Raw genomic sequence first — 16,548 nt, 5'->3', positions numbered from 1 at the left:
ATACTATTTTTCCATTTCTATAAATGTGTACAGTAAGTCCTTACTTAAGGTGGTCAATAAGTTTTTGGAAACTGAGGCTAAGTGAAAGAACATAAAGTGAAACTAATTTTACCATAGACTGATGTAAAGAGCTAAGTTCCTACAGCGTATTTCTGTTCACAGAAATGTCTCAGGCTTCTAAATCAAGACTCAAAGCATTTCTAATATTAGATATTGAAATAAATGTGTGCTATACATACACTTAAGAAAGATTAATAGAAACAAATAAGGTCATTATTTTCCAGCCTGCTTGTTCCAGTTCAGGGTCACAGGTGACCAGGGGCCTAATTTGACAGCTCAGGGTACAAGGCAGGAATCCACCTTGGATAGAATGCCTTCCATCACAGGGCACATTCATACAATACACACACACACACACACACACACACACACACACACACACACACTCAGACTGGGATAATGCAGACATGCACACCTTGGGAAGGTGGGAGGAAACCAGAGGACCCAGAGAAAATCCACGCAGACTTGGGGAGAATGTGTATACCCCACACAGTGGCCCCCAGGTGGGAACTGTTTTTTTCATCAAAGTTGTAACAAAATACATTAAATAAAATGATATTATTTAAAGACCTGCTATATATTTACAGATATTCTTAGAAAAAAGTCTATGACATAATAACAAGACATTAAGCATGTGGTAAGATATGAGTGATTTTTTTAAAATAAACTCATGCAGGTTTTTCATTTTCTGCAATGAATGTGAGTTACTTGCAAACTTAAAAGATAAACACATAAACAGTCCCTTTTGGGTTTACTGAGGAAACTAAGTAAAATAATTTATGCAAAGCCTCAAAGCTCACATTGTATTTAATGAAGGCCATCTATTATTACTTTCAGTCAATGGCTGGATGCCATGCTGGCTGTGACATAGAAGTGGTAAGTGTACCTAATTCAGAAAGTAGATTAGATGTTTAAAGACTATAAATCGATATTTAAAAGAAACTGTTGGCCACGTCAATATTAACTATGATGCAAGCAAATAAAAGAATCTAGAGGAAAAGGTAAATCAAAAATAATATTTACAATCAGCATTTATTTATTGAGCATCAACTATGTCCACGTGTATTTGTGCCCTAAAATAGTAAAATAAATTTTGTTATTTAATTATACTTTATTTTTAAAGAAAAATATGGCTTTCTTTTTTCTATTGGTTTTCACATCAGGAAAGGCTTCATGAAACATCTTCGAGTATCATATCGATAAACTTTTTGAGCTCTTATTCCTTTATTAAAAGGAGGTGGTAATTCCATTACACTACTCCTGATATTGCAATTAGGAAAAAAGATAATAAAGATAAAATAATTTTTCTTATAGTTTTTATTATTGTGGGTATTTTCCATCAATTATCCTCATCTATCTTCCTCTAGCCATTTTCCATTAAAAAACTTTTCAGTATCTTTAAAGTCAACCACAATATTTATTTTTCACGTGGGCAACCCTCAAATTAAAAGGATTTCAGGATCATTCCATCAGTTTTGTTCAATAAGGTTCAAATATAAGGATTTAAAAAGAGACAGGAACAACAAAATAATCTTGGTAAATAAATTTCTACTTAATATTTTCCTGTAATATAATGCATAACATTAAACCTTATACTAAGAAACTATCTTATTTTATTGACTGAACCTACCTTTCAGGCATTTCTTGCATTGTTGCAGGAATGAGTACATCTGTAAGAACCTTAATCACAGCAAAAGAGTTAATTTAATTAGTATTTCTACAGAAAGACACATTATTTGTCCATTACTTTTATTTCTAGCTTTCTAGAGAATAATATGTTAATTCATTTCTGAAAGTTATACTTTTCTCTCTAAAAATGAATGTATGTACAAGGGTGTGTGTGTGTGTGTGTGTGTGTGTGTGTGTGTGTGTGTGTGTGTGTGTGTGTGTAAATGGCAGGGCGATGATGAGATTTTAAAACATTTCAATTTCTAGGGTAAGCAGGTGACACTAACATTATTAGGAGAACAGAAAGAGTACTGAAAAGAAAGGGCTAGGCCAGACCTAAACGTGGGTGAGATAAGTTGTAGAAAAAATAAATTAGAAAGTGCTAATTGATCCCTGCTCAGGAAAAAGTATGATGAATAAAAGAGGTGAATAAGAGAACCAGATAAGTTAAGAGCAGTACGGATCCACTAAGCTGGCTAATAAACTGAGTGGGCCGGCCTGGGGAAGAGAATCAAGAGGTCTCTGGAAAAAAAATACTTCAAAATGTGGGTAGACACTAATCTACAAAGGCCTGTTTAGTCTACCAGCAACACATGCACGTATTCTGTATGTGAGACCGTAAATCAAGAGATAGTACGTATATGCCCAGTATGTGTGTTACCAATGGACTGGCCTTGGTAATCATAAACTGTTTTATGGACTAAAAGCTGACCACTCTCTATAAGTAGGATGAAGATCTGGTAGCTCATGTTTCACTGCTTTATTCACTATGTTTACTGTGCCTCCATGGGTCCTCAGTGAAGAGAAATTTGGTTTATTTAAGCGTACTTAAACTCAAGATTTTTGTCTTGGACTCAAGGAAAATGACCACTTGGGGGAGGGGGTGAAGGAAAGTATGTTCTAAGGATATCTCTTGGAGTCACTGAAGAATAGTCCCAACAGCTTTATCTTGACGGTGGTCGATGTGTGTGCATGAGCCCTGGTACTTTTCTTATACTCACTCTTGGAGCCACCATCCTTCCGCTTCCTGCTTACTCTCTCAAGTCTTAAATATTGCAGACAATTAGTGCAAACTAAACCTTTTCCCTTTAAATAATGATATTCTTATTCAACCTAGAAAAATGAGACAATCTTTGCTCTCCTTTGTCTTTCAACTTTAGCTTGAACTGAAGATAGAGAATATAGTGCACTTAATCCTCCATTCTCTTATCCTGTGATGACGGATTGCTGAACAGATGATGAAAATAAAGACTCCCCCATTCTGCTTCAAGCCCACCAGTTTTTAGCCTGCAAAGTTGCTTCTAGACTGATTCTATCTAGTTTCTGCTTCATTTTCCTGCAACTAGAAAGAATTTTATTTCCTTAATGCTTAACAAAGTGCCTGCTTGAATATTCTTGCTTACCCAGATTGTGTTTTTAAAAGGAAAGCTTTTGTTTTTTCTTATGACAATTTAATAGGTTAATGTAGACAAACACACTTGACAGTACCCAGATTTCAATATAGTTTTCTCCTCAACTTTGATCTTGTTGCTGCCCTAACTAGGAAACAAGACTGTCAAGGAATTAGCCTCTTCTCCTTCCTGCTAAATGTTTGGCTATAATGCCAACCATCTCATCTCATCTTAGTTCAGGACTTCTTCATAATCCTTCTGCAGGCACTTGGGGACTCTATTTTGGTTTGAGAATAGAAACGACATTAACACAATAAAGCTAAAGATTTCCAAGATTTTTAAGTTATTAATTCAGTGAGAGCGCTTAATTCTGTTTCCCCCCAAAACACTGATATCGTGAAAACAAAAAGTGTTATTTAATCTGAAAACACCATAAACAGCTAATAAAAATTAACTAAGTGTTCATGTATTAGTATATCATATTCAGATTATTCTTAGCTGTAAACAGAAGTTGATTTTGTTTTACTAAATATGAATTTATGTTAAGATGCACTATTAAAAATACACTATTAAACTGTTTGTTTTCTCATCAGAAAAAAATTGATGGTGTTTCCCCAGCCAGAAATAACAAATTCTTTGAAAATACATTGCAAAAAATTAGATAGAACTCTCTTAAAGGAAATATATGGTTCATGTTGAAGACATCCCAAAGAGCTTACCTTATAAAGAATTGAGTCACAAACACAGAAAATGTCAATGATAACAGGGTTTTCAAGCAGGGGAAGAAGATGATCAGGCATTCCTTGCCAAAAGTGTAATAAGAAATGCTGGATCTAGTTGCAGAGCAAAGATTATGTACATTAAGGTTTTTTCTTGAACTCATATAAAGAACAGGACAAGAAAGTATATATAGCATGGTCAACAAAGCTTTCTCTGTTGCCCTTACCTCTTCAAAGTTTCCATTAATTGCATTATCCAGGATACACTGGCAGTGAGTTTTGTACATCATTATGAGGGTATCAACCTATTTCAAGGAAGAGAAAGCTTAACCAGAGCACCCTCTTAACACTGCTTTCATTTGTTCACGCATTCATTTGTTCATTCATTTAAAACACATTTTTTAAGCTCCTGTTATGTACCAGACATTGTACCCAATGCTGAAGAATCAAAAAAAGAGAAGTCCTCATTTTAAGAAGCTCACTGCCTTATGGAAAAGGATAGCAAACATACAATTACAGTATAGCATTATAAAAACAATGGAAAAGTTGATTGTGTAGGGGCTATGCACCAAAGCGACATGGCAATTTTCTGTTTAATAAGAAAATTACCTTTGATTGGAGGAATAAACATGAAATGATAAAACACATCAACTCTGTTATTAGTCAGCTAGTAGGAACCCAGCAAATAATTCTAGAAGTTCCGAAATAGAGGATTTAGCCTTAGACTTTATTATATAAGCAATGAAAAGTCATATTGAGGAATATTTATAAACTGAATCCTATGAAAATTTTTTCTTTAACTTAAAAAAATTTTAAATGTAAGAGAACACAGAATTGTAGAATAGAAAAGAACATTTGTGATCACCTAGTATAGTCCTTGCATTCATCTAGTTATCTCTCCTTAGTGCTAGAAACAAATTCTGTCCTAGAGCGCTTAATGACTATTTACAAAAATTAAATGGAGTTAATCAAAAACATAAAGCTTATAATTAAAGAAATTACATGTGATAGACACATTCTAGTATTTTATTCCTTGGGATTGAGTTTTACATAAAAATAATTGTTAGTGTTTTAAGGTTTATTTTACCACCTTCTGATTACATACTATCATAGAGATGGTAAATAATTAATTGGAAAATGTTTAATCTATGTTAGTAAACATTTGTCACTCCTATAAATCAGTCAATTATGTTTATTATGTCGATTTCTGACTGCTCCCTGCAAGTGCCATGAGATTCCTAGCAAAGTGAGATATGAAACCAACATATCAGAAAGTCAATAGAGAAGTAGCTTTAATTGATACCTTTTCTTTAGAAATGCATCCTTGGTATACAAGGTGTTGAGCACTGGGGAATTCTGGAAGAAGTGTTCCAGTTTTTGAGCTAAGCGAATATTTACGAGTGAAGCCACCCTATAATTTAGAAAAATGAAAAGAAATATAATTATTATCAATTATATGGTTCTAATAAAACAGAAACCCATACAATTTTATTCTTTATCCTGAAAACAATGAGAAACTAGAAGATGTGGGGGTAAACTGTTTCAATTGTGTAACTGAATAAAAGAGACAGGTAAACAGAATTATTGTTTCCAAACTCTAAACAGTTGCATAGTCAGGATATTTTTCTTATTTGGATTTTAGTTTTAAACATTTTTCAGTTTTCATAACTTTTAGATATTAGTTCACATTTCTTAACAGCATAAGTTTTGAAAGATCTACTTTTAGAACTAGTGAAATTATTTTAACTTTGAGAAGATCAAGAACTGCCAAATCAAACTTCCTCGTTTATGAGTTAGGTGAGATAATAAGTTAATTTATTCGGTCTCATAGATAATTAGTGGCAATTGTGATTAGAGTCTAAGTCTTCTAATTCCTAAACTCGTACTCTGAACTTTCTCACCTTCTCTCACCCTAGTTCAGATATTTCTTCTTTGGAATCTCTTGGGGAAAGCATATCACTATATCAGATTTTAGACTTTAGCCTTGTTAGCTTTAATTTTCAAGTATGGATAGGGAAAGGATAATTCCAATTAAATAGTTTTTAATCAATGAATAAAGAATTACTACATAAATAACTATCACAAATTGATATAATAGAACAGTTAATCCTAATCCACTCTATTTAATCACTTTAATAATTAAAGATATCCTTTAAAGTTTTTCAATGTTTTGGATTTTTCATTTATGAGCACTAATTATCGTTATACTAGCCAAGAATGATATTGTCAATAAATAGGGGAAAATAACAAGATGTAAGAAAATAAAGATTTTAATTCTAAAGGAAAGAAAAGGTTTGGCGAGATAGATTAATATTTGATAAATGTAACAAAAATACACCTAAATTCTAATTTTAGAAAAGTTTATACTTTTTATATATCTTTTCTCTTGGGTAGAAAATCAAGAATAGACACAACATTCTTATGGAGGAAAACCTGGCAAGATTTGCCTAACAGATATAAAAATGTATTATAAAGCTTTAATAAATAAAAGTGATGTTGAAATAGTGATAGGCTGAAAAAACACAGGAATGAAAAAAAATTGCCAAAAAATGGCCCATGCATACATGATAAAACTTCATTGCAGATTACCAGGGATAAAAATGGCATCTTATCTCGTATCACAATAAAAAAAATCAATTACAGGAGGATTCTGAATAAATGGTGGAATAAGAAGTACCAGGAACATGTTTCCTCAGCAATGTAACAATTGCACTAACATGATCTTTCTGATTAACTATTTTGGAACTCTGGAGTCTATTAAAGACTTCCAAGCGAAGGTTTGCAGCATAAACTGCAGTTAATTTGGGTCAATTTTAACTCTTAGCTCAGTAGCAGCTACCATCCTCCACCCCTAGCTCTGCAGCAGGCAGTGCACAAGTTGCAGTAGCAGCTTGTTTGCAGCTTGTGGGAACCAGGGTGGGTAATAAGGATCTTATGCTCCAAATATCAGGAATCTGTTTTCTGATCATTGATTGTTGTTTCTGATCGTAGAAGTGCAAACACAGAGGCAGGCAGCCATTTTTGCACCTGCTCTGCCATTTTTGTAAGCTCCCCCTCTGCTGTCCCTAGATAAAGTAACTTTTGGCAGATTTAAAAATCAGTGCCTTTTTCTTCCCTTCATGTTTCCCCTTTCTTTTGAAGACCAGATATTAAGACTGGGACATATAAAAGCAACTGTACTTATAGGAGAAATTAGAAAGTCACCAAGCACACCCAAGAAAAGGGGCAGGCTGAGAAAAGACCTTAGAAGATCTAAAAGACATCAAGCTGATCTTGATATGAAGAGGGCCTAGAACAGTTAAAAAAAAAAATACAACAAAACAAGAAGTAAACCCTGGGTAAGGGGGAAAATCTGATTTCTAGAGTTACTGCATAATTTGATCCAATGCTGTTTTCAGCAAAAAGTCACAGGCATACAAAGAAATAAGAAAGTGTAGCTAATTCAAAGGAAAAGTTGTAAATATCAATAAAGAGATTAAAAAGAAAAACTTAAAAAAAAAAGAAAGAAATTCCAGAGCTGAAAAGTACAATAACCGAAATGAGAAATTTATTACAGGGATTAAAAGGCATATTTTAGTAGGCAGAAAAAAGAATCAGTGAGCTTAAAGAAAAGACCATTAGAAAAACATTGGAGAAAGGTAAACAGCAACTAAGGGATCTTTGGGATACCATCAAGCATATCAACAGCACACACATTGTGAGAGTTTCAGAAAGTGGGGACAGGGAGAGAGTATTTGAAGAAATAATGGCTGGACTTCCTAAGTGTGAGGAAAGCTGTGAGTATAAACATCCAAGAAGTTCAATAAAACTCCAAGTGGGATAAACTCAGAGATCCCCACTGAAACACATTAAATCAGACTTTAAAAAGACAAAGAGAGACTCTTAAAAGCAGAAAAAGAGAAGCAACTCATTGCATACAAGGGACCTTCAATAAGATTATGAGCAAATTTCTCAGCAGAAACTTTGTAGGCAAGACTGATATGTTCCAAGTGCTAAAAAAACTGTCAACAAAATTCTTATATCTGGCAAAAATCTTTCAAAAGTGAGGGAGAAATAAAGACATTCTCTCTCTCTCTCTCTTTCTCTCTCTCTCCTTCACACACACACACACACACACACACACACACACACACACATGCATGCATTCACAAATGAAAAAAAGATAAATTTTTTACTACTTGATTTATCCTGCAAAAAATACTAAAGGGAGTCCTGCAGGTTGAAATGAAAGGACACTAGACAATAACTTGAAATCGTATGAATAAAGCTCTCAGTAAAGGTAAATACATATGCATTTACAACTATTACAACAAAATATATAATTCCACTTCCTGTTTTTACATAATTTAAGAGACTAATATATTTTTTAAAAACAAGTATTAGTACAAAAGCCAGTATCATTAGTACAAAAGCCAGTATCATTAGAACTTTGATTTGTAACTCCATGTTCATGTTCTGTTTTCCACATGATTTAAAAGACTAATGCATTATTTAAGAAAAAACAACTATTAGTGTATATTTTTGAAAACAACTTATAAAGATGTTATTTTGTGATATCAATAACTGAAAGGAGACAGAGCTATAAAGGAACAGAATTTTGTATATTATTGAAATTAAGCTGATATAGGTTCAAATTATGTTATAACTTTAGGATGTTAAATGTAATCCCATGGTAACCAAAAAGAAAAGTTATATAATACACATCACAGCAAATACTAAGAGAATTAAAATATTTCACTACAAAAATCAAGTAAACATGAAAGAAGACAGTAATGTAGGAAATTAGGGGAACTGTTCTATAAGGCATATAGAAAGCAAATAACAAAATGACAGAAGTCACCTCTTTTTGGTAATTACTTTAAATATAAATAAATTAATTCTTACAATCAAAAAAAGAAAACATTGGCAGAAAAGACCAAAAAAGATCTTATTGTATGCTGTCTGCGACAAACTCCCTTTAGATATGAAGACACAAACAGGTTGAAAGGTAAAAGATGAAAAAAGATATTCCATTCAAACAGTAACCGAAAGAAAACAGGGGTGGCTACACTAATATCAGATAAAATAGACTTTAAATTACAAAATCTTATGAAACAAAGAACATAAATAAAATATTCAATATAGAAAGAAGATATAACAATTAAACCACTTACACACCTAATAACAATCAAAATGAATGAAGCAAAAATTGACAGAATTAAAAAAAGAAATAATTCTAAAATAACAATTGGAGATGTCAGTACTGGATAGAACAACCAGACATGAGAAAAACACTTAACGAATGAAGAATAAAAGGAAACTAACTCAACAGAAAAAAGCCATATATGAAATACCTACTGCTAACTCATATTCAATGGTGAAAGACCAATCTTCTGCTAAGATCAGTAAAAAGGCAAAGATGTCCATTCTTCCCCGTTCTATTCAACATAGTACTAGAAGTCATAGCCAGACCAATTATGCAAGAAAGGAAATATAAAAGGCATCCAAATTGGGGAAAAAAAGAAGCAGAATTTTCTCTGTTCATAAATGACGTTTCTATGTACAGAAATGACGTTTCTCTGTTCATAAATGACATTTCTATGTACAGAAAATGTTAAAGATTCCACAAATAAAACTATTAGAACTAATGAAGTCCGGCAAAATTTTAGGATATAATACCAATGCACAAAAATCAGTTGCACTTCTTTACAGTAACAATGAACAAACCAAAAATGAAATCAAGAAAACAATTACATTTATAATTATATCAAGAAGAATGAAGTACTTAGGAACAAACTTAACCAATAAGGTGAAAGACTTGGAAACTGAAAACTATAAAACACTGCAAAACAAAATTAAAGAAAACACAGAAAACTAAACAATATCCCATGTATACTTAATAATGTCGGGATGTCAAAACTATTCAAATGACCCACAGATTCAGTGGGTCCCTATCAATATCCCAATGACATTTTGCAGATAGAAAAATTCATTCTATAATTCATATGGAAACTCAAGGGACCTAATATAGCAAAAATAATCTTTAAAAAGAACAAAAATATTGAAGGCATCACACATTCTGATTTCAAAACTTATTACAACAGCATAGTGGTAGTGGCATAAAGACAAACAAATAGATCAATGGAACAGACCAGAGAGCTCAGAAATAAACCTACACATAAATGGTTAAATAAATTTCACCAAGGTCATTAAATGGGAAAAGAACATTAAACAAATGTTGCTAGAAAAACTGGATATCCATATACAAAAAGTTGAAGCTGGACCTTTGTTTAGTACTACATACAAAAATTAACCAAATTGATCAAAGAGCTAAAATTAGAAACTATTACGAGAAAACATAAGGCAAAAACTTCCCCACATTGGCTTTGGCAATGACTTGAGTATGACACCAAAGGCACAAGCAACAAAAGCAAAAACAAACAAATTTGACTTCATAAAAATTTAAAACTTTTGTGTATCAAAAGACACTATTGACAGAGTGAAAAAGCAATCCATGAAATGGGAGAAGATAGTTACAAATCATATTTGAGAAGAAATTAACATCCAGAATATATACAGAATTCCTAAAACTCAACAACAAAACAACCCTATTCAAAAATGAGCAAAGAAAATAGACATTTCTCCAAAGACACATCAACAGACAAGAAGCACATAAAAAGATATTCAACATTACTAATAATTAGGGAAATGCAAATCAAAACCACAATGAGATAATACTTCACACCCATTTAGACAGCTCAAATTAAAAAAAAAAAAAACCGAATAAGTGTTAGTGAGGATGTACAGAAATTGAAACTCTTGTGCACTGTTGATGGGAATGTAAAATGATATAGGTGCTGTGTTAAACAGTATAGCAGTTCCTCAAACAATTAAAAATAGGATTAGTATGTGATACAATTACCATTTATAATTCCTTTTCTGGATACATATCCAAAAGAATTGAAAGCAGGGCTTCAAAGATATATTTGTATACCCATGTTCATAGCAGCATCATTCACAATACCTAAACCATGAAAGCAACTCAAATGTCCACTGACAGATGAATGGATAAGTAAAATACAGTATGTACATATAATAAAATATTATCCAGCCTGAAAAAGTAAGAAAATTGTGACATTTGCTACAACATGGATGAACTTTAAAGACATTGTGCTAAGTAAAATAAGCCAGTCACAAAAAGACAAAAACTGTAAGATTCTACATATGAGGTGACTAGCATAGTCACAATCACAGAGACAAAAGATAGAACGGTGGTTTTCAGGGCTGGGGAAAAAGTGTCCGGGAGTTATTGTTGAATGAGTAAAGAGTTTCAATTTTGCTACATAAAAAGAGTTCTGGAGATAGATGATGGTAATGGTTGTGTAACAATATGAATACACTTAATGCCACTGAACTGTATACTTAAAAATGATAAAGATGGTAAATTTTATGTTATGTGCATTTTAGCACAAAAAAAAATTGAAAAAATCAATTACAGATGAAATAAGTATTTAAATGTTAAGAGTAACTTTATACTCTTAGAAGTATAAGTATAAAAATATATTTGTGATCCAGAATATACACAGATTTTGACAAACAACATACAAAAAACAAACCGTAAAATTTTAAAATTATCTTAATCAAAAAACCCTATAGAATGCTGAGTCATGCCACCAAGGATATCAGTATCTGGAATATATATTTTTAAGAATTCTCTAAGAATCATAAGGAATTCTTGAGAATCAAATTTTAAAATAGAAAAATTATGTGATCAGAACAAATATTTAATAGAAGAGAATTAGCCAATAAAAATCCAAAAAAAAATTCAAGCTTCTTTTTTTTTTTTTGATGTAGTTATCAAAAACAATTTTCAAATGAAAACCATAGCATTTTACACTCATTAGATTGGCAAAACTAAAATGTAACTCGATGTCAAGCGTTGATGAGAATGTGAAGCACAAGGAATGCTCACACACAGCTGAGGAGACATAAGTTGATATCATCATTTTGGATAACACTTGACCTTAACTAGTAAAGTTCAACATAAGCATATTCTAAGACTCAGAATTCCACTACCGAATGTGTGCACTTGAAGAATGTTTATAGCAATATTGTTTTCCAAGAGAAAAGGAAAAATTCCACCAACAATGGAATGAACAAATGTATTGTGATATGACATTTTTATGAAATGTAGTACTATACAGCAGTACAAATAATGGTACTAGAACTACATGTGTTAACATCGATGAATCACAAAACCTAACATTGAATGAAACCAGAAAATCACAGAAAGAAATAAATCCATTTTTATGTAGGACAAATAAAAAACAATATACTGGTGATGATAAACTGAACAATAATAAACAATACATAAAATTTACTATCTTAATTATTTTTAAGTATACAGTTCAGTGGTATTAAGTACATTCATATTGTTGTACAGTCATCACCACAATGTTTAAGTATTCGTTCATAAGTGATAAGCTTTAAGGAAAACCGAAGAAGTGATTGACACCTAATTCTGGAGAGCAAAAACCTTTGGTAAGCAGAGAGGAAAGTGATTGGGCTGGGGGCACACAGAAGACTTCTCTCTTTTAAGCTATGAGATATATCTTCACTTTTTATCTTATGATTATTTTTGTTAATTGTGTGTATGTGTGCATGTGTTACAAATAATATGTTTCTCAATAAAAATGTCAGCGTGCTCAGAAAGTACATATTAAGAACAAAATATGTCTTTTATTTTAATACCTATTTAAAGCTCTCATGTTGATAAATAATAGTTTTGTATAATAGAAACTAGCGACATGTGAAATATAACAGGAGGAAAAAGTGCCCAAGGAAAAATTCATTTTGACTATGTTAACAAGTGTGTACGAAGTTGGTATAAATCAAATGATAATATCTGTCCAGAACATGTAACACATACAAAAAAGGAGGGATTGTTAAACTGGAAATTAAAAAATAAAATATAATCATTTTGATTCCACTAACATGTTTGCCATTTTAATTTCACTAAAGGAGGTGCCAGCTACAGAGGTCTGGTTTTTCTTTATCTTTTCCTTTTTTTTTTTTTTTTTTTTTTTTTGGCCAACTGATGACTTCAGTACTCATGGGTAAACTATTAAAAATCTTATTTCCAAAAGAAAATAAGAAGGAACCTACAGAAAAGAAACAATATGATTAGAAGGCAAGAGGGTCTGATTTATGAGGAAAGATTAAAGGAGTTAAGCTGCACAGTTTGGCTAAGTGATGACTAAAAGAGAGCATGATAACAGTCTACAAATATTTGAAAAGCATATACCATGAAGAGAGGATTTGTTATTTATCTTGGTACAAAGTTGTTAAACTGGCCATGAATGGCTGATGTTAAGAAGGAAACTCAAGCTATCAGGGAAACTTCCTGACTGAAATGTTTGAAATCAAGGGACTTTTTCCCTGAGAAATAATGGCAACTCAGTACTTTAGCTAGTTAAAAAGAAATAAAATTCAAACCACTATATTTATGAATAAAAATTTTAAATAATCAAAATTTATACTACTGACTGATAATTATTCTTACCATCCTCTTTCCTTTTTATTTTGCTTTTTTTGTTGTTGTTGGTTTTGTTCAATTTATATTATTAACTACTTAAAACTTTTTTAAAAATATAGATAAAAAGTAATAAACACATATGCACTCACCATCCCGATTATGACATTTGACATTCAAAATATTACAGCAGCTTCTGTAGCTCTTCCTAATCTCATTCTCTTCCTTCCTCACAAGAAATAGTATTCTGGGTTTGCTTCATATCATTCCTATTCAAACCTCTAAAAATTTACTTCATATATAAATATCCTTAAACAATAAATACTATTGCTTTAAAAATTGTACCATACAGTATGTCTCCTTCTAAATTCAATGAGCTTTTCATTCAACTTTAGGTTTTTGAGACGAATCTAATTTAGTTCTTATAGCCATAGTTCATTCTTTTCTAAAGAAGTACAGTATTTCCTTGTATAAATATATAAACATGTGTTTTCCATTATATTATAAAGGACATTCATTTTCAATATTCTGAGATTATAAACAATACTCTTATGAACATCTGCATACAAGCATCCTTGTGCACAGTGTGGTTTCACAAGAATGCAGTTACAAGGTGCACCTTCGACTTTGCTAGTTATTGTCCTTCCTACCATTTATGAGAATTTCTTTTCTCCATATTCCTAACCACACTATATTTTTAGACTTTTTGATTGCTATTATTCCAATAATAGTGAAATAATTACTCATTATGGTTTTAACTTGTGTTTCCCTGATTAAAAGTTTAGATCGAGTACTTTGCATATATTTATGGCAGAAATAGTATTCAAAATATATATTGACCATATGTTATAGAACCAGGTCAATCAGAATGGGAGCCATGAACACCAACACTATTTATGAGTCATTCCTTTTCATCTTGTGTGAATTGCCTGTTCATATGCTTTGCTATATTTCTATTGAGTTGTCTTTTTATGTTTTGAATACTTTACATATTCCAAAACAGTGCTGTCCTATAGAACTTTCTGTAATGATGAAAATGTCCTTTATCTGACTGACAGTAGTCACTAGCCACATTTGGCTATTAAGAACTTGAAATGTAACTAATGTGACATAAACTGAATGTTACATAATTAATAGCCATATGTGGATAGGGGCTACCATATTACAACAGCACACATAAATATTAATCCTCTGCCACATAGATATCATATCTAAATATCTAGTATTATTTTACATATTTGAAGCCATATATATATATATATATATATATATACACATATGCTTTTGTGCTCTGTTTTTCTTCCTAGTTAACATTTCTTCATGTCATTAATAAATGATTAAATATTCAGCACCATAAAAGTTCTATAAATCATGTAACCATTTCTTTATTAGTCATTTAGGTTGCATACATTTTTTCACTGTAGTCAATTTTGTGCATGATATTTTGTCTGTATTTTCTAATATTTCTTTATGTGAGATTCATATAAGAATGAAATTAGTGTGAGAAAGAGTATGAATATAGGAAAGACTTGATTCAGATCTTTCCAGAAAAAGCGGCCTCTACCAGCAAGATATGAAAGATCTTATCTCACTACACTTTCATCAGCTTCATAGATTTTTAATATGTGATAACTTTATAATTTGCAATGTTATTTTAATTTTTATTTGGTAGTCCATTTTTCATACATTTATTAGCCTTTTATTCCTTATGTGTATTATCTGTTCACATTTTTTGCTATTGATTATAGTCTTCATATTTTTCTTATAAATTGGTAAGATTTCTTTATGTAGCAGAGCTATTACCCCATTGTCATATTCACTGAAAATATTTTCCCCAGTTTGTTCTTGACTTTGAATTTTGTATATGATGCTTTTGATACAAAGAAATTTTCTACTTGTTTTTGTTTTTCCTCTGAAATCTCTATCGATCCAGAAATGTAAATACGTGCTTCTTTTTATATTTTTTATATAAGAACAATTTATAATTTTTCTTTTTATATTTAATAATTCATGTGAAATTCATAAATTTCATAAATTGAGAAAATTTTTTCCAAAATTGTCCATTTTTCTAACATTATGCCCTGAAAAATTTTATTTATTTATTTGGTACTCCATTTTTCTCCAGAAGAGACTTAAGACAATTTATTGAAAAATATTTTTCTCTTTCATTGGTTATAATGTCTCCTGATGATATACTAAATTCTTGTACATACTAGAATCTTTTTTTGTATATATAATCTCTGTTGTTGATGTGTTCTTTCTTCAATTGAGTCAGTATCATAGTGTCATAATGTTTTGATATCTACCAGATGAATCTCCTTTTGACTATTCTTGTTTACTTTTCTCTTAACTATTACTTGTTGTATATTACACACTCATTTTTATTAGAGTATTAAATGTCTAAAATAATTTAGTAAGAATTGGCACATTTGTAATATTGAGCATTTTGTTATCCAGGCGTATGGTATGTCTTTTTTATTTAAAATTTTATTTTATACCTGTATTTTGCTTGAACAGGTAATATGCTTCTCTTACTATGATTGCTTCTAAATATTTTACATTTGTGCTGCTTCCTGCGATTTAACTTTTATAATGCCCTATCTTTCTTACCTTCCTCAGAGACTGTTCCCAGTCTCTCTCAGCAGGGAATCTGTAAGAAAATTAAATCCTAGGGAAAAGAATTTGAGTTACCATTTTCTCAATTCTCTCAAGGATGGCATTTAGGTAGTACAATTTTAGATACATAAAGAGCTCATTCCTTACATATAGTGGGTGCCTTAGGGCATTAGGACTGCATTCTGTCTGAGCACCCTGATTGAGAAGAACTGAGACTTTCTTTAAACTCTTCAAACTCCTTTTTTTCCTGTGATTTTCATTCACTGTAGATGATGTGACTACTGCCTAATTTCTTAGAGTGAAGTCTGAAACCACCAAACTACCTCAATTTTCTGCCACAAATCTACAAATCTAATCTACTCACATCTGAATTTACCCTTTCCTCTTTCCAATTTTAATGAGTATTCCCTCTCTCTAGGGTCTCTTCCTCCACTCTGAAGCTCTTCCCTCCCCACTTCTTTAGTGACCTTGTGCTATCAACTCTCTCCTTCCTCTCTTTCATATCTATCATCGCTACTCTTTACTGGATCTGTCTTACCATTAGAATGATTATCTAATCATCCTTCAAAAGTAAATTTCGAGT

At 31.6% G+C, this 16,548-nt stretch overlaps 1 protein-coding gene across 1 annotated transcript in view; it reads right to left on the bottom strand.

The window, feature by feature from the left end:
- RFX6 (regulatory factor X6) overlaps positions 1-16,548 on the bottom strand; it is a 50,933-nt gene that overhangs the window by 13,949 nt on the left and 20,436 nt on the right. Inside the window, exons 7-10 of the mRNA XM_036221203.1 lie at positions 5,142-5,249; positions 4,066-4,143; positions 3,839-3,952; positions 1,691-1,740 (exon numbers count right to left, since the gene is read on the bottom strand). Coding sequence (XP_036077096.1) covers positions 1,691-1,740; positions 3,839-3,952; positions 4,066-4,143; positions 5,142-5,249 — 350 coding nt within the window. The remainder of the gene's footprint in view (positions 1-1,690; positions 1,741-3,838; positions 3,953-4,065; positions 4,144-5,141; positions 5,250-16,548) is intronic.

Source organism: Rousettus aegyptiacus, unplaced genomic scaffold (assembly GCF_014176215.1).
Source record: "Rousettus aegyptiacus isolate mRouAeg1 unplaced genomic scaffold, mRouAeg1.p scaffold_m13_p_1, whole genome shotgun sequence".
Classification (NCBI taxonomy): Eukaryota; Metazoa; Chordata; class Mammalia; order Chiroptera; family Pteropodidae; genus Rousettus; species Rousettus aegyptiacus.
This window is presented reverse-complemented; position numbering and strand designations above follow the sequence as displayed.